The sequence below is a fragment of the Phodopus roborovskii genome, unplaced genomic scaffold (genome assembly GCF_943737965.1).
Source record: "Phodopus roborovskii unplaced genomic scaffold, PHOROB, whole genome shotgun sequence".
In the NCBI taxonomy this organism is placed as follows: Eukaryota; Metazoa; Chordata; class Mammalia; order Rodentia; family Cricetidae; genus Phodopus; species Phodopus roborovskii.
Window position 1 is genome coordinate 46,380 of NW_026125409.1, and position 27,505 is coordinate 73,884.

The 27,505-nt window shown below is 39.7% G+C and overlaps 1 protein-coding gene across 1 annotated transcript; it reads left to right on the top strand.

The window, feature by feature from the left end:
- LOC127215283 (hedgehog-interacting protein-like) lies at positions 1–27,505 on the top strand (the record flags this gene model as incomplete). The annotated part of the gene is given in 10 exon segments (XM_051175658.1): positions 1–144; positions 538–710; positions 1,281–1,424; positions 5,360–5,481; positions 7,497–7,620; positions 8,505–8,635; positions 10,927–11,008; positions 24,327–24,420; positions 24,422–24,476; positions 27,253–27,505. Coding segments are annotated over 10 exon segments (1,263 nt in total), but the record flags the coding sequence as incomplete, so codon positions are not given.

The following is a 27,505-nucleotide window of genomic DNA, read 5'->3' on the forward strand; positions in this document are numbered from 1 at the left end:
GGAGGAGATGAAAGGGGCCTGCTAAGCCTTGCATTCCATCCCAATTACAAGAAAAATGGAAAGCTGTATGTGTCTTATACCACCAATCAAGAACGGTGGGCTATCGGGCCTCACGACCACATTCTTAGGGTTGTGGAGTACACAGTATCCAGGTACCCCTAACTAATGTGCATGGAAGCCTACAACCTCTGAGGCATTGTTTACTCTTCATCTCACAAACTATTTAGAAATGATTGCAATGAATTGGTAGTAATTAAAGCAGAACCTTCTCATAGCTTAAAACACATACATGTGTGTTTGTGTGTGCATCTGTGTGTGTGTGTGTGTGTATAAGGGAAATCAAGTAAAATAATGTCTTAGGTATTTTTCCTCAATTATATTCAATTTTTAATGACATCCCTAAATGTAGAGATTAATGTAATTTTTCAGTAATTCTGATTAGCTCTGTTGTAAAAGTCATTCTGTCAGCATAGCTTCCTCTCCATTGGATTCGCATTATGCCCGGAAAATCATGGTGCTTTTCCTTCCATCATGCAGAAAAATCCCCATCAAGTTGATGTGAGAACAGCCAGGGTGTTTCTGGAAGTTGCTGAGCTCCATCGAAAGCATCTTGGAGGACAACTCCTGTTTGGTCCTGATGGCTTTTTGTACATCATCCTTGGGGATGGTATGATCACACTGGATGACATGGAGGAGATGGATGGGTTAAGGTAACAGACTGCTTACCAACAAGTACTCTTTGACATTCACATGCTTTCAATGCCAGGACACGGGGTCTGAACCAGCAACTGGGAACCATGTCTGATGATTGAATCCATGGCTATTTTATGCTGATGGGTCACTTGGCTTTGTCCTAAAAAAAAAAAAAAAAAAGTTGTTGCTGCCTGTGACACAAAGCCTTGGGGAAGGCACCTTTTCCTCTGGGCCCAGCCGCTGGGCAGTATACTCTCCCCCAACCCCATGCATCCATGCTGCTGCTCCACCCTCTGCTAATGAGCAAGCTGATGTCTTGGGGACACAAAACACATAGACTGGCAAAAATTAAAAAGAACAGATTTACAAAAACATAAGCAGCATACTATGGCATATCCTTGGCCACCCTCCATCTGTACCCAAACTGCCCCTCGTCTCCCTCCCTGCCATATGGAATTTGGAAATCAAGTAATTTTGAGTCAAATGAGGGGATGATTTCTTTTCTCCTTAGAGAAACTTCACCCTGTGTACGCAAATGAAACACACAACCCGAATGTGAAGTACTCACTCCCCCTCCAATTTTTCAGTGATTTCACAGGCTCTGTGCTGAGGCTAGATGTGGACACCGACATGTGCAATGTGCCTTATTCCATACCACGGAGCAACCCCCACTTCAACAGTACCAACCAACCCCCAGAAGTATTTGCCCATGGACTCCATGATCCAGGCAGGTGAGGACATCTGCCTACCTTCTCCCTACTTTCAAAAGCAAAACGACAAAATTTGAGATCTAGGAAGACAAATAGGATGTCTGACCACAAAGTAGCAAGGGGTGGTAGCCCTTTGTACTTCTGAAATCATAGGGCGCTATTAACTAAGCAAGCATTTAGCCCACTTTCTAGCACTTATCTGTGAAGGCTGTTAAAAAAGATTAAACAAGAGAAAATACAAGTTCTTAGAGAAAATTGGGGGGGGGGTTGCTATTAGATACACTTTGGCTTTCTTTTGTTCTTTTTTCTTTCTTTCTTTCTTTCTTCCTTTCTTTCTTTCATACCTCTAAACTTCACTTTCCTATTGGCTTAGTCTGTTTTATGTTGCTTCAGCATGAAGAGGCATACTGGGTAATTTGGCTCACAGATCTGAACGCTGGGCAGTCTGAGCCCATGGTACCAGCATCTCAGTGTCTGCTGAGAGGCTTCTTGCTTCTACAGCTCATGGTAGAAGGTGAGAGCAAAAGAGAGGGAGGGAGGCAGAAAAGTTGCCAAACTCATCCTCCTGTGAAGGACTCACTCGTAGGGTAACCAGCCCCCCCCCAAAACAGTAGCATGAGTGCATTGGTGAAAGTAGTGTTCTCATGACACCATCATCCCCTAAAGGTCCCATCTGCCCTATTGACAGTACTGGAGACCAAGGTGCCAGGATGTGAGCTTCACATGATACATTCAGACAATACCACATGTGCTAAACAGGAGTGGCGACAAGTGTGTTCTAAGGGCCCTGCCCAAATTATATAAAAGAATCACAGATAGAGTTCAGATCCGGGCCTTGTGCCTCCCACCAGGCAGCTCTTACTGCCATGGTTTCACTTAATACAAGATGATGTAGCGTTAATTTGCAAGGAACTGAGGTAAATGTTAGTGTCTCTCATGCTTTAAAAACTTACAGATACTAAAGGAATCCATGTTGGCAGTTCTCTTCTTATGCTATAATGAACCATAAAGAACAGAAAAATAAGAAATCTATAGAATGAAGGGTTTCGGGCACACTTTTAAAATTCTATGAACTGTAACTGAAATTCTCTGATGAAAACCCCTTCTAGTCTGGCCTATCATTCAGACTAAGGGGTATGTGGTCACATTCATTCATTTACTAGCTTAGTTATTATTGCTATTTAATGTTTATTAAGTGTTCACTATGTGCAAGGTGAATATTTCTCAACCTTTTTATTTTTATAATCCCTCATGCCCTTCATCTTTCCTCCATCAAAGCCCAAGTCCACAGTTCATTTCCTTTTTGGCATCTCCACAGATCTTAAAATCTGTTCAGCAGGGAATACTTAAGGTGGGGTCAGGATGTGGAGGAAACTGTCACATTCCATTCCTATAGCTCAGAATGCACAGACACCACAACGCAGCACTTTGAAGTGAAGCAGCCTAAGTCACCACCCTCCCACCAGAGCGTTCCTGCAATGTTCCTGGGGGTCCAAGCCTCAGTGCAAAAACAGGGTGAGGCGCTTTCCAGACCCTACGCGTGGCACGGTGCCTGTGCCATGGAGCCTTGCTTCCTCTGGCAACTGAAGGCTGAAGAAAAATTCTGTCTGTATTCTGCTTCTCTTGCAGAGAATCTCAGACAGAGAAAGATTAAATGAAGAGAAAAGAAACTGAAGCCATCATTGGCTAAAAGCAAAGCTGACTGTCATTAGCACCCTCCATAGGGTGCTAGACTAGGTATCCCTGTTGGTAGTGCTCTGGTAGCTGTTCGGGTAGCACCTTTTTAAACTTTTCATTTGTGTGTGTGGTGTGTTTGCACACCCACACTTACACACATAGAGGCTAGACCACAGAGGGCCCGATGCCTCCCTCCTTTTCTCTATTTTTCAAGACAGATGTTACTGAGCCTGCAGCCCAATATTTCAGTGAGAGTGACTGCTCAGCAAGCTTTGTCTTTTCTAATACACACACACACACACACACACACACACACACACACACACACACCCGACTCCCAATACCAGGGTTATAGGCTTTTGGCATGTCTGACTTTTACAAGAATGGTAAGGAATCAAACTCAGATCCTCTTCATCCTCAGCATATTCTCTTGCCCACTGATTCAAGTCCCCAGTCCTACATCTTCTTTTTTAGGTTCACAGTAAAGTGACCATAAGGTACAAAGAGCAGCGGTAAGCCCTATACCCACATTAACATAGCCTCTCCCCCCTTATCATCATGCCCAGTAGAATGACTTTCAATGAACAACTAAGGAGACATCGTTGGCACATCAGATGTCCCTGGTTGACAGTACACCCACTCTGTGCTGCTTTTAGACAAATGGGTGGACACAGATGTCCTTATCTTAGCCTCACCTGGTTAGCTTTACATCCGGTTTCTTTTCATCTGAGAAGCTGAAGGTGAGAAGATGGAGTAGAACTCACAGCCCCTAGCAGCTCACCTCAGAGAAAGCATGCCTCTGCTTCAACACATTGGCTGCTTCAGGTTGGAGATAAGTCAAACTTCTTTTTGTCATACATTCTTGATCTTCACAAAAAGAACCTAGAAAAAAAATCCTCTCACCCTGTGGGACTAAACTACTAAGTCACAGCATGCCTGTGTCTCCATTCATACCAGACACTGTGTTGTAGGTGTAGAACTGTCCCAGCTCCTGCTTCTTTATCATGAATCAGCTGGTTGGAGCCCTCGGTTGGTTTTATTGTAATAATCGCTAAATGGCTCTCCATCTCTGAAGCCCCTACTCTTCATTTTTTTAAAAAACATTTTTCATTTATTTAAAACTCAATGGTTTGGCTTATAAGTAGTTAATGTATTTTGTTGGCCCAAACAGCATTCTCAATGGAATGTTTTTGCCTCCAGGGACATTTGACAATGTCTAGAAACAGATTTGTATTTCACAATTGGGATGAAAGGGGCTAAGAGCTGGGCAACACTACTGTCATCTAATGGGTCAAGTCCAAGGAGATTGCTAAGAATCCCATAGTTCACAAAATGGTACCCCTCACCCCAGAACAAAGGTTACATGGACCCAACATGTCAAGAAGCCTGTTTTTTTGTTCGATTTTTATTTGCTTGTTGTCTTGTATTTTTCGAGAAGTTCAGACATTGCCACTAGGCTTCATTCCCCCTCCAATCCTAGCCTCTTATTCACTTGAGCATGCTGGGAATTTTGTGGTCTCTTAAACCTAGAATAGGTAACAGTAATACAGTGACTCCCCCCCCTCAGTGGTTAGAACCACGGAGATATATTGATCTCCACGTCAGGTATGCAGGACATGAAGACAGGCAGAGGAGTTTTATTTTGCTATAGCTCCCAGGGTATTATAGCGTAACCATTCCAGAACTGGTGAGATCACTCAGAGGGTAAAGGCATTTGCCACCAAACTGAGTTCAATCCCAGCAGCAGAAGGCAAAGGAAACCGACTTCCATAGATTGTTCTCTGACCTCCACACAATATATACTATGGTGTGTGTTCATGCAGGTATGCACGCATGCACATATGCGGCACACACACACACACACACACACACACACACACACACACACACGTTAGCATTCCAAGTAGGAAACACAACTAGTTCTAAGGCTAATATATTACATACATTGTGTGGCACAGTTGATGGTAGCATTGATTCATATTTCCAACCTCTGCCAATGTGCTATGCATGAGGTAATCCTTACCGATAGGCTAACAAAGGTTTTTAAGATGATGAGCACATTCATTAGAAGAAAGATAGCCAGAAAAATTAAGAAACAACACTCCTGAGGTCATTGGCTGCAGCAGGGTAAACAAACACATCAGATGTTTCCTTTGCTGGTTTCAAGAACACTCTAACTAAATTGCTCATGGGACCCTGGCCAGCCCACAGAGCGGCCCTTTCTATGTCATGAAGACCCTGGTAGGAATTAATGAGTGTCTGCCTCCTTTATTGTGTAGATGTGCTGTGGATCGACATCCTACTGATAGAAACATCAATTTAACAATACTTTGCTCAGATTCCAATGGGAAAAACAGATCATCGGCCAGAATCCTACAGATAATAAAAGGGAAAGATTATGGTGAGTCAAGCCTGTGGTGGTTGCTGTAGGTGAAGATTGGTTTTAGTATATTAATTGGAGAAAAGGGAGTCTGCATAATGAGCATTTGAGAAAGCATAAAAACAGTGGCCTCTGTCAGGCCAGTGAGTAAATTGCTCCGTTTTTTTTAAAGGTTCAAGGACTCCTCCAAGCCCTGAGGGTTACTCTGCTTAATTGCCTTTCCCATGGATTGCAGTCTTCCCTGTGGGTTCAAATAGTTTAATGGTCTCAAAAGTCAGTGGCTTGCATTTTGCTCATCTGAGACTCAAGGTGGGGAACTTCTCTTTATTCCCTCTTATATGGGGGAACTTGTCTTAGCATCTTATATGCAGACAAATAAGTTTAGAGGGAAGACATTGCTGAACATTCAACATGCAAGTCTCAGCAATTAGGAAAATAAAGTTTCTAATAAAAATAATTTTAAAATGGGTTTCTTTTAGAGAAAACAAAGTAATTGACTTGTAAAAACATGTCATGGGAATAAAATGTTTAAACATTATTTTTAATAACATGATTACTGGGGTATTTACAGAGAACTTAAAAACATAAAGTTGGATAATGAAGTCCAAAACACTGAATTATTTTCAATGCTGTGTTCATACTCCTTTTGAAGGCCACAGTATAGTAAGCATTTTTATGACTTAGGGAGCACAGGAGATTGAAATTATTAAACCGATTGCTCCTTCTGTTTACTCATTCAACAGAGCTATTTATTTTAGCACTAGGAGTAGGGAGGGCAGCTGTGTTAGTTCATGCAGTATTCGGTTATTTTTCTCTCTCTCTCGCACGTGTGTGTGTGCGCGTGCGTGCGTGCGTGCGTGCGTGTGTGTGTGTGTGTGTGTGTGTGTGTGTACATTTATGTACACTTTAAAAAGCCAAATGAAAGAATAATGTTACTTGGGGAAAAAAAGTCTAACAAGCTACTAATTCAATGGATTTGGGCTATATCGGGAAATTAAGCTAAATTCTACTAACCACATTAAGTTCCAGGCAAGACCAGTTAAAGTATTAATAGCCTTGCATTTGCATATTTTTAAAACACATCCAAAGTGCACCGCAGCTCCCTCTGTGAACACATTCACAGAACCCTGTAGGTGATAGGCACTGTCATCAGCCACATTGTACAGAGGGGGGACACTGAGGTACAGAAAGGTTAATTATCAAACTAAAATTTAACAACAAAGGGTGGATTTGAACTGCAGCAGCCTAACTTAGTCATTCAACAGTGCCTTCTGTCTGGTGTAGGGTATTTAAAACTGGTCTTTTCCATGCTTTGTTTTATCATAGTCATACCAGAAGAATAGAACCTTTAAAATGACTGTGTTGCCACAAAGTCACCTGAATAAGGTACCTACTGGTGTTGTGACTTATTTGACAGTAAAAGCATCCCCAAGTGAATATGCCACATATGATTCAAAGGAACTCCTGAAGCTGCATTTGTTAACCTCACAACTCCATAAACTAAACTATTATGGTGCCTTAAGTCAAGATATTACTCGACTGAGTGACAGTGTTTCTACGAATACAGTAAATGTGGACTTGAAGACCTTTTACATGATATGGTTTTATATTTCATTAAAGTGTGAAATTTAAAACATTTTAAAACATTTTATAATTTGATAGGTTTGTTTGATTTACTAAATGCAAGCAGAACCAATTTTAGAGATGTTAATTGTTCAAAACTCAGGCTTTAAAGTATTTTTTTCTATAGTAAATAACACTGATTTCAAAATATCTAGTTTTGAATTGTGTTAGAATCTTGATGTGTTCTGACTGATAACAATTAGCAATCACCTGATGGGCAGGTTTATTTTGTTAAACTTACATTTTGGTGCTATTTAAGCAGTTTCATTATCCTTATTAGTATATCTGGAAAAGGTCCATATCTTGCTTTTTGAAACACAATTTGGAATTAAATTATTATAATACTCAATAATTGATCTGTATCACTTTTACTTCTGAAAATGTCTCATTTGCTCTAATGATTTTTTTTTCAGAAAGTGAGCCATCCCTTTTAGAATTCAAACCATTCAGTAATGGCCCTTTGGTTGGTGGATTCGTTTATAGAGGTTGCCAGTCTGAAAGACTGTATGGAAGCTATGTTTTTGGAGATCGCAATGGGTATGTTTCTGAATGCTACAGTTTCTTGTATTGTTTGGCACACTACGAAAAATTATTCAAGTGGCTATCCCCCACATGTCAGACCTTGGACACACACAAAGGTTATTACTTCCTTGTGTTTTGCCTCATCTAAAAGCTTAATTGTAGAGATACTTCTAAAAAGATTCTTCAATAGGTTCAGTCACTTCTATGGGATAATGTTCAAAGGCAAAGAAGTCTTGTGAGGGACTTTCCACTTATTTTGACTGTTCTTTTTATCCTCAACCTAATTACAAAACTTGTTTTATGGGAATTGTAAAAGCTGTTTTAAAAATTACCCTGGAAAGCTCAGAATTCTGGCAGTGCCAAATTCGTGGGGCTTTGTGCAGCGGCATACAATCCATCTATGTAGTAGTTGCTATAAGGGGCTGGTGAAATCCATGCTTCTTTCTGGCACTCACCCTCAGCGTCTGCAAGAGACAGGGGACTGACCATGCCTACCCTGTGTTTTACCTACCCTTCTTATACTGGTTTCAGCTGTGCAGCCTATGGTTGAGACCGGCTTTCTCTTACTTGACCTTTCCAGGATCCTTTCCAAACCCCATCTTATCTTTGAGTCCTGTATCCTCATGTGGTATTTTCACAGTTCCTGCACAGGACAAAGTAGTGCTCCCACACAGTACAGGAGTGCTCTCATACAGGATAGATCAATACTCCCACACAGGACAGAACAGTGCTCCCTCCCACACAGGGTAGAGCATACTCTTCCCTTGAGAAGCAATAAATGTCTTTGTGTGGGGGGCAGGGAGGAAGTCTTTATCACAATTTCTATTTTAAAACATTTTAGGATGCCACATAAGTCATGGTGTGTTTTCACTGTAGGTTTGTGGTGTGTTTTGTTATAGGAATTTCTTAACTCTGCAGCGAAGTCCAGTGACCAAGCAATGGCAAGAAAAGCCACTCTGTCTAGGCACCAGCGGTTCCTGTCGAGGTTACTTTTCAGGTCACATCTTGGGATTTGGAGAAGATGAACTAGGTACCATATCTACTTCCCCCATTGAGTTCTAGTTTCACTCCTTGCTTGGGAAGCTTTGTTGTCTTATAGAATAAAGGTCTCATCTTACATGTGTTGGACATGTACCCCACAGCAAGGGTGACCTCCATAGAATCTCAAGATAGTACAGTTAGACCTTCCTTCCCAACAACCTTCCCCAAGGATCTTCATACCTGGTTTATATTTTGGAAATATTAAAGTAGCAAAACAGAAAAAAAAAAAGGCAGAAACAAGAAAAAACATAAGTTCCAAATGTTTTCATACCTACTGATATTTCTTGCTCTGTGCTATGACAGTCCTTTTATTTTCTATGTAAAAACAGTCCCACTTGCCCATGCCACTTTAATGTATTTTAGAAAGCAAACCCTGAATGAAGCTAATTTACCCTCTCTATTGTTAACTTATTTATTTTTCCCATTTGAGAATAAAATTTGTGTGAGATAATCTGAGGGCTATAGATCATTGCCAACAGAACAGAGGTAATCTTACTGGCCAGTATGTGACAATGTTTTTGGCATATTTATTAATGTATGGAGACTGTGTGTATTGAAGGCCTCATCACTGTGCTGTGGTGCTATTAGGAGACGGTGGCACCTTTAACAGGTGAGCCTCAATGTGAGGAAATTGGTGCTCTTTAAAAAAGAACTTAGATTTATTGTATTATTTTATATTCATGGTGTTCTGCGTCCATATGTATACACCATGTACATGCTTGATGCCTATGAAGATCAGAAGAGGATGTCAGGTTCCTGGCGACTAGATGTATACATGGTCATGAGGTGGCATGTGGGTGCTACGAATTGAACTAGATCCTCTGCAAGAGCAACAGGTGCCCATTTTAACCTCAGAGCCATTGCTCCAGCTCCCAAATTGGCTCTCTTGAAGAGAGAGTTGGAAACTTGTTTTTGTCTGTATCTTTGCTCTCCGGCTGCTGTGTGGGCAGGAGATCTTCTTCTTTGCCTACACTTCTGTAGTGGTGTGTCCCAAGTAACAGAGATAGGTTAACACCATTGCAATCCCTAAAACCAAGAGCTAAAATAAAAAGTATCTCCATTAAATAAATAATAAATAAATAAATAAAATACATAGGAAGCCTAACGAGAAGGGAGTTGGAATTGGAGTCTGATTAATTGGAAAGTGAAATTGTGCACTCTCCACTGTTTTAAATTATAGACTTCAGTGTAACTTTTGTGGTATTTTACTTAACTACACCCTAACAAACCATGACGACTACAGTCCTTCAGCTTCAGAAATGAATTTTAAGACATAAAAAGAAAGAATGTTTCTTTCCTAAGTCAGAATACTCTCTCTATAATGAAAGTACAGGTTGATTTTCTTTATACATTAAATGGGAGAAATCAACACAAATAGTTACATGCCATTCACTTAGATTAGTAAGGAACTCAGGCAGCTCTCCCCAAAATACATAGGAAGTATTTGAGAAACATTGGGATATAATAATTAGGACAGGGATTTGTCTGCTCTTGCTCCAGAGTGTAAGCATTTTTTTTTCCCGAGATGGAGTTTCTCTGTGTAGACCAGGCTGCCCTCTAACTCAGAGATCCTTTGTCTCTGCCTCCAGAGTACTGGGATTAAAGGCAGGCACCACCACCACCCACCATTCCCAGTGAAAGCATTTTATATCTGGGTTTTTTCTTTGATGAATTTCTACCCCCACTCAAGGGAGTCAGAAAGATAAGAGTCAAGCTTTGTAGAATAATTTAAATGTCATAGGCAGACTTTAATTTTGGGAATAACTAGGGCTATGGGTGGGCATTGGTGGTAGAGCACTTGGCTAGAACACTCGAGACTCTGGGTTTTCACAAGAAAGAGGGAGAAGGAGAGGAAGAAGACAGAGCAGGAAAGAAGGAAAAGGAAGGAAAGATAGAAGGAATGGGAAGGAGTGGGGGGCCGCAAGAAGGAACGAAGGGAGGGGTTTATCTGGGCAGCTTCACACTTGACCTAACTTAAGCCATTTCACTCTTGAAAACAATTACTGGGTAAGAACAAACCTGCAAACAGAGGTAGAGACAGGGGCCCCAGGGAGGAGGCTGTTGGCTGTGATCCAGGTGAGGAGCAATATCCTCCTGAACAGGAATAGTCTGAGGATGGGGGCAGGTGACTAGGCTCAGGTCCAGTGCAGAGGAGGACTCATGACTGCTGTCACAGCCTTAGGTATAGGGTCTTCCTGAGGCTAGATGGAGACCCATGATATCTGCTTGGCTATGATGCCATGCTATGAATTCATTCTGTACTATTTCTCTTTTCAACAGGAGAAGTTTACATTTTATCAAGCAGTAAGAGTATGACCCAGACTCACAACGGAAAACTGTATAAGATCATAGACCCCAAAAGGTAAAACTTCTTTTTTCTGTTATTCCAGGTCTTTAGTTCACACTAAGGTGTTATAGAAGAGATGTAGTTTGTGATGGGCTGGAATGAATGAACATTCTACCCTTCCCATCACAGACAGCTGCACTTGACCTAGAAGGACTTGAAAAGCTCATTCATATTATTCTTTTCCTCCCAATGTAGAGCCAACATTCCCAGTTAAAAATCAGGAGAGGACTCTAAAACATGCAGGACACTGGCTTCAGCTCTCAAGTTAGAAAAGAACAAACCTTTTAATTTTGAGAAAGTGAGAGATGTTCTGGTGGATATTGCCCTTCTTAGTATGATTTTTGTTAGATAGGCAAGATAAGTTATCTTAACAGTTCAACAAACGAACCTCATTTCAAAATGACCAGCCAGTTCATAGCACTCATGAAGCCTGTTTGATCAAGCCAATGAAAGCTAAAGGACTGTTTCATTATTTGCTTCAGTAAAAGGAAGGTTTGAAGATTATATTTTGGTGGCTTAGTAGATAAAATGTTGCCTTGGAAGCATAAGGACAAGAGTTCAGATCCCCAGAACCCACATAAATGTGGAGTGGAATGGTAGCTATCAAGGAGGCAGAGGCAAGGCATTGCCAAGGCAGACTGCCTGGCTAGACCAGCCAAACAAGTGAGCTCCTGGTTCAGCCAGAGACCCAGTCTCAGTAAAGGAAATAGAAAATGATCAAGGAAAATACGTTAACATCTGGCCTACACACACACACACACACACACACACACACACACACATACTTGCATACACATATACCCACATACATGTGAACATGCACACACAGATACATGCTTAACACGTGTGTGTGTGTGTGTGTGTGTGTGTGTGTGTGTGTGTGTGTGTGTGTATTCTGCGGCTGTTTCCTCCCCGTCTACCCATCTCAATGTTGGCACACACAGTTCTCCTGTGGTTCCAATCACCATTCATCAGTCATGATTTTCAAGTATGAGAGCTGAACTTTCTGAAACTGTTAAAATTGCATGCTACCACATGGATGTCAGTCATAAGGAACTAACCATTTTTATAGATACAAATAGTTAGTGACTAACTAGCACTCCTTACTCACTAACCCCATGCAGCAAACTTCAAACTTCTTTGAAGTTTTTCTCAAGAGAATCAATTCTAGTGATGGGAAAGGTTAGCCAAAGGTATTGACACCATTCAACTCTTAAAATATTATTTGTAAGCTGTCAATTGTGTTTTCCTGGGAAAGCAACGATCTAGTGACTGGGCAGACTACCTTTTCTCTCACCACAAAACATTTCCTTTCCTGAGAAAGCTACAGGTTAGCATTGGCTACTGCACAACGAAGAGGAGAACCCATGAGAAAGGAGAAGTAGTCCCTGTCCCCTGCTCACTGAGAGCATGACCTTTCTTCTTTACAACAGGAGACATGCTTATTGTCACATATGGAGTTGCAGTGAGGTTTTTCCTCTGTATGTGTGAAATCAGTGTCGTCTTTGAGAAAAGAAAAGAAATGAAAAACTATCAGACATGTAGGAGGGTGCTGAAACTGGCAACAGTACAAATACAAGCCAAACTTGTGTGAACTGCTAACACAGAGCGCTGCAATGACCTCAGTGCAGGCGTGGGCTTCCACCTGACCTGTGGCAATTACTTTCAAAATGGTTACTGTTGCTCCATTATGTTGTCAAAATTGATCGGTTTCTGAAGCTTCCCCACAGTAGGGTAATGAATTCTCTCCTTACCCCTACCCTCCCTGCCACACACAAAATCTCTCTTGATCTGGATTGTTTAGTCTGTTGGAGAATAGAAGTGAAGTTTACACCTTCAATCTATTATTAGGATCTAATTATCAGGGTTGCCATGAGTGACCTTGGCTTTGTGATCTTAGGGACCCCTCTAGTAGGGTGGTCTCAGAGTGACATACCTGAAGGCCTGGCTCCTCATTATGGGGCTGTTTCTGGTGATTCATGTCATGGGTGGGGGAGGGGAAGGGTTAAGATCTGTGTTTGCTTTGCAGAGGTGGGAAAGTAAGAGAATTGCAGAGACCCACCCTCCTCCATGGGTATCAGCGTATTCTAAATTAGACCAAGTGCAAGGGAGCTAATGTTTTCGTAAATGCCTGTGGGGACCCTCTTACTGTTTTGATGTGAATGCCAGTGATTATTATTGCAGTGTTTTCCCAAAAAGGACTGGTACATGAGCAGACACTTGTGTGTAGACAGGATTATTTGGGGCTACACAAGTTAATTGCTAATATAGCATGTTTAAGAGGTCAGGCAGAGTAGAAATGTCTTTTTAAAACTGAATAAAGAACATCATCAACTTTATAAACATATATATATATATATATGGATATGCCTTGTTATTTCAAAAATCTAACAGATTGAATGGTTAAGTTCATTGTCTTCTTATAGAGAAGCACCTAGATTTGTTAGAATATTTTCAAAATAGCTTTCATATGTTATGGATTCATGACGCTGGGAGAGACAAGTACTAAATTGCAATTTATCATATTTTTATATAAGGCATCATAGAAGTTATGTACTTAACATAGTATTTATGCTACATTTTCTTACACACACACACAATGAACTTAGAAATAAAAATGTAATAACTCTTTTTTTTAAAGATTTTATTTATTTATTTATTTATTTATTATGTATACAGTGTCCTACCTGTATATGTACATTTATGCCAGAAGAGGGCACCAGATCTCACCATAGATGGTTGTGAGCTATCATGTGGTTGCTGGGAATTGAACTCAGGACCCTTGGAAGAGCAGCCAGTGCTCTTAACCTCTGAGCCATTTCTCCAGCCCCAAAAATGTACTAACTCTTAATCAAATTTGGGAACACATGTGAGGTTCTAGTGTTGCCAATCCAGTCTTCAAGTACAGTTTAGTCTAAGGCTGTAAAGGGCAGAATCACAATAAGTTTTCAATTATTTATTGTGGAGCAGCTCCCTTAGAAGAAGGTCTTTTTAAAAAGTAAAGATCATTAAATTTTAATTAATAACTTCTAAGTTAATATATAAAGTAATAGGCTTCTTGTACATTTTATGCTCACATATATTTGTATGTTGCTCCTCGCACTGCCCATTACCCTTCTTTCTTCCCCTCCCCCCCTCTCCAAGAGGCCATCATCTATAATGAAAATTTAAAATGAAAGATGGCCAGCTTTCCTAAGTTACTTAGGGAAAAGCCTTCCCTGGAGAGACAGTACAAGAGTGGAAATGTACAACACACTTCCAGGACATCGTCAGAGCTGGGATGTTACCTCTCATGTCAGAATGGAATTGGGATCTAACCAACAGCTTAGTCAATTTTGAGTTCCTAAACTCTCTTGCACTCAATTCAGTGTGTCCCATGATCTCCCCGTGGAGCTCTACCAGTTGTTAGGTGGTATCATAGGGGCAGGCATAGATGCACAGACTATAAGATTTGGGTAGTGGGCCTCCTTTCACTAGGAGGTACTGAATTTTGTTTCTGAGTCTTCCTTGAAATTCAACAGCACACAGATCGTTACTGTGCTGTCCCTTAGCCCGCCAGAAACTTGTACATGACCATTGATTATCTCTTGTCCCTTGACTACATGGGGCTCTGAAGTTAGCTGAATAATGCATTTAATGCGTATTCTAATCTCTAGTCTTGTCAGGCCTCATTCTTTGCATTCCATAATTAATTTCAGGTGCTTTCTCAACTTTTAAGTTTCTCTCACTTCCAAAATTAGGATGCAGGTGTCCAGGAAGCTTAAAAAAGCTCTGAACAAATACATTCAGGTCGTCATTCCTTACGTGCTTGCTCTTTATTAACTCTTTTCAAACTTAATCAAATGTTTTGGGGGTGGGGTGTGAGATGGCTCAGCAGGCAAAGAAGCAAGCACTTGCAGCACAAGCCAGATACCTGAGTCCACCACCTACAGGTAGAAGGAAAGAAACCGTTCTATAAAATTCCTCTCTGAACTTCAAATTGGAGCATGGCACAAAACCCAGACACTAGAATGAATGAGTGAATGAATGAATGAATGAATGAATGAATGAAATTTAAAAGAAGCAGGATCAAATGCTCTCTAGCAAAGGCAGAAACTTAAAGGTTCATACACAGTTGTGTGACTTTGAAGCTTTATCTCTATAGAGTGCAAGACTCTAGTTTTGTTTCAGATGAGCTTAACCCCAAATGCTTTTGTTTTGACTTTCAGATGTTCCCAGGGTTAATTCTCCAGGAATGTGGAAAGAAAGGCTATTCCTGTTGCTTTCCCTCTTCTGAACCCACTCTTCCTGTATTTCAACACCTTGCTTAGCTCCTCTGCAACCAAGCTGCCAGGAGCTTCCTTTTAAGAGGTCTCTAAATTAACAATGCAAATTCCAAGCCAAAGAGGTCATTCTTCAGAAATGCTGTGTCCCCCAACTCCTCTGTGACCAGTATCAAAACCCTTCTGCTACCTCCCCCACTCCCATGAGGTGCCACTTCTTGCCCTTGCTTTGATTTGTTTTTTCTTAATCACTTCATCCTATTCCTCATTATGCAGGACGCTAAAGTATTGTGGGTTTTTTTTTTTTGTTTTGTTTTTTTTTTTTTGTTTTTTTTTTTTTTTTGTTTTTTTGTTTTGTTTTGTTTTGTTTTAAATCACTTTGCTAGCCTAAGCCAGTCTGGGAGCCCACAGGCAGCCCCGTCATCCTAAAGAAACTTATACATAATAGAGCACTTTCATCCAATAAGCCAGTGGAGTCCCAATTCATCAGTCAAAGTTTTATGCAAGTGGCCCCCCTAAGTTGATAAATTCCCACAGTGCCTGTTGACCCAGCTGCCAAGTCCTCTTGCGGCAGGTGGTGTTTTCATGGCCACCCTGCCAGTAATACAAACTGTTTAGCGGCTTCATTGACCTTGTAGCTATTAACTGGGATACAGGCTGCACAAGGGACTAGTTCTCAAACAGGACATAATTTCTTAACACTAGGGGTCATGAACAAATATATGCCCTGTAAAAATTCATCCAGCATGGTCAATTTGAACTCTAAAAGACAGGCAAGCATTTTCCACATTTTTGCTATTATTTTTATGATGTATATCCAATAACCAAAAATGTGTGTGCACTTATTTCCCCAAATTTGTTTTCATTACTGATAAAGTTCATTTCATGTGTAGTTTTTTGTTTTTTGTTTTTTTTTTAATGGCCTTTTGGCTAACAAATCTAAGTTGCCGCAGATTGTCTAAAATTTTAAAGATGTTTTAGTTTTAAAAATAGGCAAAATCAAGGTCAATACTTATAATGAATGTGTTATCACAGTTACATAATCTTTTGTAACAACTTTGATCTGACTAAAATTTCCTTAAACTTTAGCAAGATTTGCATGTGTATACATGTGTGTTTTTACAAGCACACTTAGACATGTGTGTTGCATACAATGTTCCATAGAGCCTTACCTGCTTCATAAAAAATCTCATATGACCTATGGAAAAAAAAATCAAGATGTCCATGTTATTTTAAATACTTTTTGTGTCCTATTTTTGAAAAAATCATGACTTCATTCATAATGGCAAATCTGTATTTATAAAATGCTAATCTTTTTCTTCCCCTCTTGAAGCTTTCACTGATTTTGTATGCCATCCTGACAAGCCTACACTGTTTTCCCTAGATCTGTTAGGCATAATTAATTAACCAACCAGGATCGCAATGTTTACAGTGTATGTCCCCCTTGAAAGCCTTACCCTTGGAGGATTTGTTTCAAGAACCCTCCTGGGTATCTACAACTGCAGATGGCATCTAACCCCATGTACACTTTTCTCCAATACACACCCATGATAAAGCTTAACTTATAAGTTAGGAACAGAGAGATTCACAGGAACAACTAATAGTAAAGTAGAAAAGTTGTAACAATATGCTATAATGACATATTTTAAAGAATTACTGGTTCATTTCTGTAATTCTCCATTAACACTTTTGGACCACTATAAACAAACAAACAAAAAAAGGCACAAAAAAAAAACTATAGGGATAACTTGATTTTTGATAATGCTATGAATAATGTGGTCATTAAGTCAAGCTAATTAGCATATCCATTAGCTAACATACTGTACTTTTGTGGTGTAAACACATACAAATATTTTTATATGTATTCCCTATTTCCTATAGATTTGACACATAGCTAAGCATTCAATTATAATCTTTCTTAATGTTCAATGCGGGGCCATTAGCTCCTTTGATAACTATATACACTGCCATGAGATTTTGATTGAATTGCCATCTGTAAATGGCATCTATTTACAAATATATAAAGTGGAGAATATATATAATGAAAAACATTATCCTTCAAAATGAGATTCATTTATTAAGAGTTCAAGATACTTAAAAGCATTTCTAAAATTCACATGTCTTCTGGTCACCCACCCTTTGGCTCAGTGCTAGAATCTCATACTATCCAATCCCCTGATATCTTATATTTTTATTATATTTTTATTTTTATTAATTATCATTAGTTGTTGTCTTAGTGATCAGATGAAAATAAAGTTCAGGTTTCCCACCCCTATGGGGACTCTGGCTTGGCTATGATGGTTTTTCCTTCCTGAGCTTAGAGTTTTGCTTCCCTCACAGTTTGGTTTTGTGTGTTTCTAGTCTCCCGAAAGGCAGGTGGCAGGCTAGCTTGTTTCCAGCCACAGTTGCGCGCTGTTACTTGAATTGCTGAAAATATCTCCCAGCCTCCAGTCCTATGACAAATCTGTGCTTGTCACTTAAGCTTCCCAGACAATTTGTTATACTATCACAAAATGATGAAGACAGGGGAAAACTTGGTTGGGCTGAAGCACTAAGCAAGACAAAATGCCTTGTAGATAGATTCTTTTTTTTTTTTTTTTTCAGATATATGAAACTTTGAAATAAATTGTTTTTACACTCAGCACTAACAATAATAGTTGATCAGTTTCTGGAGTCAGAAGGCTTCAAATGTATCAAATATCTAAGGTAATTTGATAAGCTTGTTTTTCCGTCTAAAAGCAAATTACATTACCATTCAGTTTTAACTGCTTTGCCTAAATCAAGAAATGTTACATTTTTTTTTAAATTTTGATTTTCAAGACAAGAGCTTCTCTGTGTAGCTTTGACTGTCTTAGAACTCACTTTGTAGACTAGGATGTCCTCAAACTCACAGAGATCCCCCTGTCTCTGCCTCCCAAAGATTATTAGGATTAAATCTCCTAATTGTACATGCTGATTTTCCCATGGAAATAGAGGGGTTGATGTCTACTGGTTTTAGTGTGAGAGGGTCACATGCTATTTTATGTATTTGTGGATTGAGGTGGTGATTAGACCATCACCACATTAAACATTGTTTAGCACCACCCAACCTTCTTAGTGAGTGTGTCAGGTAATCAGGTGAGTCCAGCTTGTATAGAAGCTTTAGACCCAGGAATCCTCAGAGTGAATATAGTCAGAGAAGACTGCCCAGACCCATTTTGTTCAATGTGTTTCAGATTAGAAGTTTCTAGATACTGTTTAGAAATAACCTAGAACATTGACCCTATCTATCTAAATTATAGCTTTAGAAAACACAATACAAACTAAAAACTTGTAATATGATTGTGTATATGACCTACGCAAAGATTTATTCTTGAATTGAAGTCTACCCTCTCCTTAGAGCATATGTCAGTTACTCAGGAATGACTGGAAACTGGAATAGACTCAGCACCTCAAAAAGTACTCAGTATCTCATTATGCCCCAAAGAGAACACTGTTACAACAACAGAAAACATACCTCTTCCTGGTCACACAGACACCATGTCCCAGGAAGGTGGCTGTTTCCTGGCCACACAGGAAGACTCCATCTTTCTGTTCTACCTGGAATATGATTGCCCTCCAGATGAGGAAGAGTCCTCACAACCCAACTGAATTAGACAATTGTCAAGGTCAACTTGAAATTTTGGTACATAGTGTCTGTGGAAAATCAGGCAACACTGTTGTCAATCCCTTGCCTCTAGAATTCTATCATCATGAGTACCTTGTAAAAGGAAAATATTACACTGACTAAGCAGACTAAAGAGCATAATAAGGAAGAAAAGCCATTTGTTTGTGTACTGACTTTGGAAAATGACACTAAAAAGATTTTTACAAGATAACACAGCATGCAGAGATGGTTTATCTGTCTTGACTTACACAAATGGAAAACAGATCTACACTGTTATAAGCAGCTTCCCTCCCATAGGCCTCTTGAAATAGAAGAGTTGAAACTGTCTTTAGACACAATCAGGGTTAAAGGTGATTGCAGAGTATCACATATTTAGGGAATTCACTAAACCCATGAGATCAGCTTCTGTGGTCAGCAAGATGGCTGCCTCTTCTACTGAGAACAGACTCCACCCAATCATAAGATTCCAAAGCTTTCTGTACTAGGAAGTTCCTGAACACACTAATTAATGACCACATAATTGCTCCTGGTTAGGAAATGGCCCCTAATTGAGAATGATGTTTGAATTCATTAGGTCTGACTCTACCCACCATCCTGACAGTTGCCATTCGTCAAAGACTAGACTGTGAGTAACAAAGGTTTAGACAATTGGTTGCTCTTAACTGTTGAGAATGGGAAAACAATGGAGGAGGAACCATTTTATAAATGTGACCGTAGCTAAGAGACACTTTCATGAGCTCCAAAGTGACTATGTGTAAAGAAGAGTTCTTACATCACTCTCTTCCTCCAGGAAGTTGATAAAGGAAGCCATAGAATTTTCAAATCTGCTAAAACCTCCAATGAATCAGGATTGTATAAATAAGTAGCACTTAAGGCCTACATGTCTGGTTTTACAACAGAATGAATTTGAAATGTGTATGCCTTTGAAAAAAACTAACCATGAGCCTTTCTTTGGTGAAATACAAGATGGATGTTGACACTGCTCATTTAGGAGGATAGGATTCATCACAGTGTTTCAACACAAGCTGACAGAAGATGTTTCATCTATTAATTTATTTGTTCATTCATTAAATTCAATTGCACTAAATTAAAACCACCCAGATTCCCACTACCCAGAGACTTCCACCACTGGCCTTTTCTAGTCACAGAAAGTCAACACAGACAATGTGTGTTGTAAATAACCACTTCCCACTGTCCCCTGTCATTGCAAAGAAGTATCCAAACCTTTGCATCACTACACAAACCCAGCCAAAGTTTCTAAAAAAAAAGTCTTAACTTTCTGAAAACAATACTTTATACATTAAAGAATGTTGGACAATTTTCTGCGAGAGCCCCTCAGTGTTTCATTATTTGTCATGTGAGGAGATGAGGAAATATGTTTTTCTGATTCAAATTAAGCTTCAGGGCTGTGGGGATAGCTGTCAACACATAGGCTCGATATATTTTTTATTGCAAACCCAAACACCCTGTTAGCTACATTTTCTATTTGGAAAGTTACTTCTGACTTCATTCAGTAGAACTCAGAGTCCAGGGGCTTAAAAAAAAAAAAAAAGAAAAGAAAAGAAAAGACAAAGAAAAGATTGTTTTAAACAACAAAACTATTCAAATGACTCTAATTAGATTATATACTAAGCACAATTTTCTAGCCCAATGAAATAAGTATTAAATAGCTACTCTATGACGAATGCATACTATGGAACTGAGGAAGGGGAAGCAGTGACTTTGAAACCAGCCCAGTCCTCATAATGAATGAGACCTTCTGTGCGTGCACATGTGTGTGTGTGTGTGTGTGTGTGTGTGTGTGTGTGTGTGCATGTATGTACACATGAGATATATATATATATATATATATATATATATAATCACTCCTGAGTGCTATTCCTAAAAGTGTTTGCAGATCTGAGTGGAAGGAAGCATCAAGATATACATGCTCTTCTACTTTTAAAATTTCAGTTTGAGGGCTGGCAAGAAGCCTCAGTGTGTAAAGCCCTCACTGAGCAAGCCTAATGGTGTGAGTGTCATCCCCAGAACCCATGGGAAGGTGAAAGGAGAAAGCTGACATCACAGGGCTGACCTCTGATCTCCACGCATGAACCATGGCACACGCACACACATATAACACACACACATACAACACACACACACACACACACATATATATATATATATATATATATATATATATATAATTTATTGTTCCTTCATAGCCATATTCTAATAGTTCTACTCAATAGCATAGGAACATAGGAAAAGGTTTTAAACACCCAGTTACTAATCTTATCCAGATTTCTGTAGATGGAAGTTCTGGTCCCACAGCCATTTAGCTCCAAATAAACATGCAGAGACTTATATTGTTTATAAACTGTTTGACCAATGGCTCAGGTCTCTTACTGACTAGCTCTCTCTTAATTATTAACCCATTTCTATTAATCTATTAATCAAGGCTGTGGCTTACCCATAATCTGGCATGTTGCTCCTTTAGCAGCTATATGGCATCCCCCTGGTCACTTTTCTCTGCCTTCCTCTCCCCAGAAGTATCCTTTTCTGGTAATCCCATCTATCCTTCTTGCCTGGCTACTGGCCAATTAGCATTTTATTCATCAACCAATATGAGAAACATATATATAGAAGGACATCCCCTATCAGATTTCATTAAGCATTTCCATGGGCTACACATTCCTCTATGTCCCTATGAGACACAAAGAGAGCAATGTTTGTCTTCATAGACTTTATTTGAAAAAGTTACATTTAGTGTATATAACACATTCTGTTTAATAGTGAGTGTCAAGGCTCCTGAAACTGGCTTTGTAGGTGATCAGAAATGCCACTGTCATACAAATAAAGTAAGACTGTTGTACAAGAAAGAAACAGAGAGAACTTTGGGTGTTTAACCCTAGCCTAGTAGGACTTTCATTGATGAGGGGAGATATAGAAGTTCCTATACATCTTTAGTATTTGAGATTTTAACACATGATTTTAGATCATTGCAGAAGACTCCTAAATTTGATCACTGGTCTTGCTGGCAGGAGGACATAACTAGTCTTAAGAAAACAGACTCTCACTGGGCAGTGGTGGTGCACACCTTTAATCCCAACCCTCCAGAGGCAGAGGCAGGCAGATGTCTAAGTTTGAGGCCAGCTTGATCTCAGAGTGAATTTCTGGACAGCTGACACTACACAGAGAATCCTTATCTCAAAAACAAAAAACAAAAACAAACAAAAAACCCAAGGCTTAATTCTTTTTCTATCTAAGTAATCCCTGTAACTTAGTTTTTGTGGTTAAACCTAGACTTTGGAAGCACGTGACAGACTAATAATGTTTGTTTGTATTCTGCTGGAAGGTCCTTCCCACCTTGTGGTAACATGGAGACCAGTGAGGATAGGACACTCCAGGAAAGGAACACTGAATACTTCCCCCTAAATATTAGGTCAGGAACATTTGGAATTCTGGTGCCAGCTTGATCATGTTTGAATAGCAGTATTAAAAATGCAGAATCATTAAAAAAAACAAAAAAAATAAACAAAAAAAAGCCTTTGATGGCTTAGTTTTCTCTATAAATGACAATGGCATAGAATAATTAATACAAAATGCATGAAGTTTCACATTGCAAATGATATGTTTGTGACTGCTATTATTAACATTCTTTCTCTTCATACAGGAGCTAATTAAGTTATACATAATAATAAAATATTTTGACTTTATATAATTCATAAAGTCTCCATTCTATACATGTCTTTCTTTGCATTAACAGTTTCAATTTTTATTTGGCAGCATAAATATTCACCTGCACACAGATCAATTTACATTTATCTCAAAATAAAATGATCTGGGTGCAGTGGCACACTACTTAATCCTGGTAAGTGAGAGGTTATACAAGAAACTTTCCAGTTCAAGTCCAATCTACAAAACCCATCTGAGGCCATCCTGGGCTACACAGTGATACCCTCCCCCAAAAGGCAAGACAGAAGGAGACAGAGAGATAGGAAGGCCCTGCCCTGAAAGGAGAGACACAGAGAGAGAGAGAGAGAGAGAGAGAGAGAAAGAGAGAGAGAGAGATAGACATGTGTTTACACATTGTTTGTAATCAAACAAAGCAGCTGAAGATGAGAAAAGCAAAGCAGCCAGCCACTAGGTCTCCTCTACCTCAGACTGAAAGGGCTATCCTGTCCTTAGCGTGGCTGCAGAACCAATCTCTGAGACTGAATACCGAATGCCCCACTCCTATCCTATATACCTCTTTAGAGCTGGGATTAAAGGCATAGAATCCCCAGTGCTGAGAACACTTTTGCTTGAGCTGTTTTCTCTTTTCAACTGATTCACTCTAATGTAACCCTGGGGGGCTTTGAACTCACAGAGGGCAGTCTGTCTCTACTTCCTGAGTCCTGGGATTAAAGCTATGATCAACCACTGCCTGGCCTCTATGGCTTGCTAGAATGGCTGCTGGAATAAAGGTGTGTACCACCACAATGGCTGTGGCTAGTTTTGCATTTTGATCTTTAGTTGCTTTATTAAATCAGAAGTAATATATCATTCCCCCTTTTTGGCTAATACAAAAAGAAGAAGGCTACAAAGGGGAAGGATATAGATCAGTTGCTATATTAGATCATAAACAATATATCACCAGGCAGACAGACAGACAGACAGAGAAAGAGAGAGATATTTCCTAGGAGGCCCTCCTCCAACCGACAAGGTTTTGGGGGAGTAGAAAGAAGGGCAACCACATAGCTTAGCAGCATACATAGCACAAGCCTAATGTGTTCAAAGCCCTGGGTCTGACCCCCAAGAACCATTAAAAAAGAAAGAAGAGAGCAGAACAGAAGGGATTCATTCCCATGTTTGTTAGTCAGCCAGTGATCACTGTGACAAATGTAACTGGCCCTGTGGTATCGCCAGCTAGGTCAAGCACAAGAGGAAAATGGGGCACTATCCCTAAAAGTGTTTGTGTATCTGGGTGGAAGGAAGCTTCAAAATATACATGCCCTTCTACTTTTAAAATTTCAGTTTGAGGGCTGGCAAGAAGCCTCAGTGTGTAAAGCCCTCACTGAGCAAGCCTAATGGTGTGAGTGTCATCCCCAGAACCCATGGGAAGGTGAAAGGAGAAAGCTGACATCACAGGGCTGACCTCTGATCTCCACGCATGAACCATGGCACAGCCACACACATGCATACACACACACACATGCAAACACATACCATCAAGTGAAAATTTTAAATATTTAAAATTACAGTTTCTAGAATTCTAGCTAACAAGTACAAAAGAGCCATATTTTTCTTGTTCTTTTTATGGAGACTTTTGATGAAGTAAAGTTTCTTAGGCTATTTTCCATTACCAGTGTGTTCTTATGCTCTTCTGAAGTTGTGAGTTGACCGTGTCACTTGTAAAAAAGATCTGATGTACAATGTCAATTCTTGTTTTGGGGTGCAGACCTTTAATGCCTGAGGAATGTAGAGTCACAGTTCAACCCGCACAGACCCTGACCTCGGATTACTCCCGGCTCTGTCGGAATGGCTACTACACCCCCCACGGGCAAGTGCTGCTGCAGTCCAGGCTGGGAGGGAGACTTCTGCAGAACTGGTTAGTATTTCTGTTGTCACCTGGAACACTGTAAATGGCCCTTGGGTTTGAGAAACTAGTGTCACCTGTTTCTAGACCCATTTGGTATGCAAGAGGCTAATGCTTTACAATTTCTCTTTCTGGAGTTACAAATGGAATCCTTCTCGATTTAATGTAGGTCGTTCACATACTCAAGTTAATCATGAGCATACAAGATCTCTAAATGATCGAATCTTTTCAAAAGGTAGAAAAAAAATGAAAACAGAACACCAAAGTCCTACCTTTGGAGCGCTCATACCCACCAAAAATTTGGTGTTTCCCAAAGCCCTGGCCAAGTGCCAGCCTTTACCAGCCACGGCATCGATGCCCTCTCTGGATTATCACTTGCATTTTGCTGTGGTACACTAGGAGTAGAGATTTTCAGAGCATGTTACTAACTAAAAGGGGAAAAATACAATTATCTAGATGCGTATTATGAGACTTTTCTAGTCTACTCCACTCCCTGGTAACCCATTGTGAAGTGAGCAGCTGCTGGAAGAGAGTAAAGCCATCTTGTGAGTTTCCTGCTATGTTAAATTTTAATTGGTGTGAAGTTAAGAAAAATGAATTAGGGCTGGAGAGATGGCTCAGCAGTTAAGAGCACTGGCTGTTCTTCCAGAGGTCCTGAGTTCAATTCCCAGCAATAGTATGTTGACTCAGAGTCATCTGTGACTGGATCTGACGTCCTCTTCTGTCCTGCAGGCATACAGAAGGACAGAGCACTCATAAATAAATAAAAATGAAAATGAATGACTTTAGAAACTTAAGAGTTTAAGATTGAACTTGAAATACAAATTCAACAAGGAGTGTGCATGGTAGTTTTGATCTCTACTGTATCACACATTAAAGTATACCCTGCCAATAAAAATCAAAATTAATATTTCTCTTGGATCATAAATAATCCTGTCTTTTATTCTAAAGATAAATCTGTTTTAAAAATATATTATAACCATGACTTGTCTGGTATGCATATTGCCTAACAAAACAACCAACATATAAACAGTACATATTTTAAGCTTAAATTGCTTTGCCATTTAGTAACATTGTTAACATCTGATTAGAGTTAGAGTTACAGATCTATGTGAGAGATACATAATTACAATTCTGCAGAATCTAGGTAGTTATTCAGACAAGGAGGCACACTCTATTGACCATTCCATCCCCCTCTTAGTCAGTTGAGCGCAAAACAAAGAATCAACATATAAATGTAATAGTATAGTCATATACCTGGGTATTGTTTCTCTACTCCTTTTAGTGTTGGATAATACATGTTCCTCCTAATTCCTTGTCTCTTTACATAGCAACTAATTCTGTTAAAGTCTTTGCACTTTACCTAACTTCTGTGTCTCCACAAACATACATAAGTTAAAAAAAATATTTTCTGAGTACCTCCTCTGGACAGCAAACTTACACCAAAGGTGAACAAATCATTTTCAATACTTATGTGTTATACAGTGTCTTAACAGATACTATTTACAATAAGAGAAGCATGGTAATTTTGGTTAACATTTGTTTTGTTTCTATAAAATCTTTCAACTAAGATTTCTCCTGATTAAATTTAAATACTTTCAATAACTAAGTAAAAAGCAAAACACTTTATAAGAGTAATCTGGGATGTCTTCATTGAAGAATGTTATACACCCATGTGGTTCACACATCTTCTGTAAGTTTGAAAGATGGAGTGCTTTCACTTTTATTTATACTTTCTTTCCCATGGCTCAGTCCTAGGACCATGAATCTTGAATACTGTGTCTGAAAGATGACTGTGATCCTAACGAGGAAATGTATTCAAAGAATTTTGTTTTGTCTGCAGTGGCTTTACCACCAGATTTATCAATAAGTGACAACTAATGAATAGACCAAACTGTGTCTTTCCATACCACCATTGAAGTAATCTTCACATTCTCTTTCTATAGCATAGGCGACAAATGATTTAATTAAGAGACTCAATGCTGTAAGCAGCCCTAAAGAGCATTGCCCAGAATGTCCTTTGTCAGTCTCTGCACTGAGCCCAGGATGGGACTTCAGGCATAATCAGAGATCAATATATTCTGTGCATCTCCCATCTTAGCATGGAGAAGCAAGGATGCCAGGGAGACCAGATGTTGTATATTGCATGCAACTCCAGTCCCAAGCTGACCTTATTTCAATGTCACATTGGAACTGCTCCAGCCGGTCACCCCTTTCTCGAGACCAGTCTCTCTCCTGTGAGGTCCTACCCTGAAGGAATAGAATTGCTGTTAGTTGAAATGCCTTGTGGAACAGTAGTTGAAAGGGCTGGTGTAATGGGTTAGTGCCAGTTCTACAAATGACTGGATAGTTTATCATGAGCCCTGCTTCTCCATGTGCTGACAAGCTCAGTTCCTGCCCCCAAAATCTTCATGTCTGGAAACTGTCCTGCATGTGTATTGCTCTGCCCAGTCAGTTTGTGACTGTTTTCTGCCTTCTTTTTCTACCTTTCCTTATTCATCAAATACTTAGTCTCATACATGGCATGGCTTCTGATGTGAAGTTTAAGAATAATACATGGGGCTGGAGAGATGGCTCAGAGGTTAAGAGCACTGGCCACTCTTCCAGAGGTCCTGAGTTCAATTCCCAGCAAAAACACCATGGTATACAACTATCTATAATGAGATCTGATGCCCTCTACTGGTCTAGGCATACAAGTAGACAGAACACTGTATACATAATAAATAAATCTTTTTTATATAAAAGATTAAAAAAAAGAGAGAATAATACCATGATTTATGTCTTGCAGCCAAATGTGAGCCAGCATGTCGTCATGGAGGAGTTTGCATCAGACCAAACAAGTGCCTCTGTAAGAAAGGCTACCTTGGTCCACAGTGTGAGCACATGGACAGAAGTTTACGCAGAGTGGCCAGGGCAGGTATTCTGGATGACATCATTGACATGGCATCTTATTTGCTGGATCTCACAAGTTATATTGTATAGTCTCTGGGACCGTTAACTAGTCCTTCCTGGTGGGCATTTACTTTGATCTTGTCATTAAA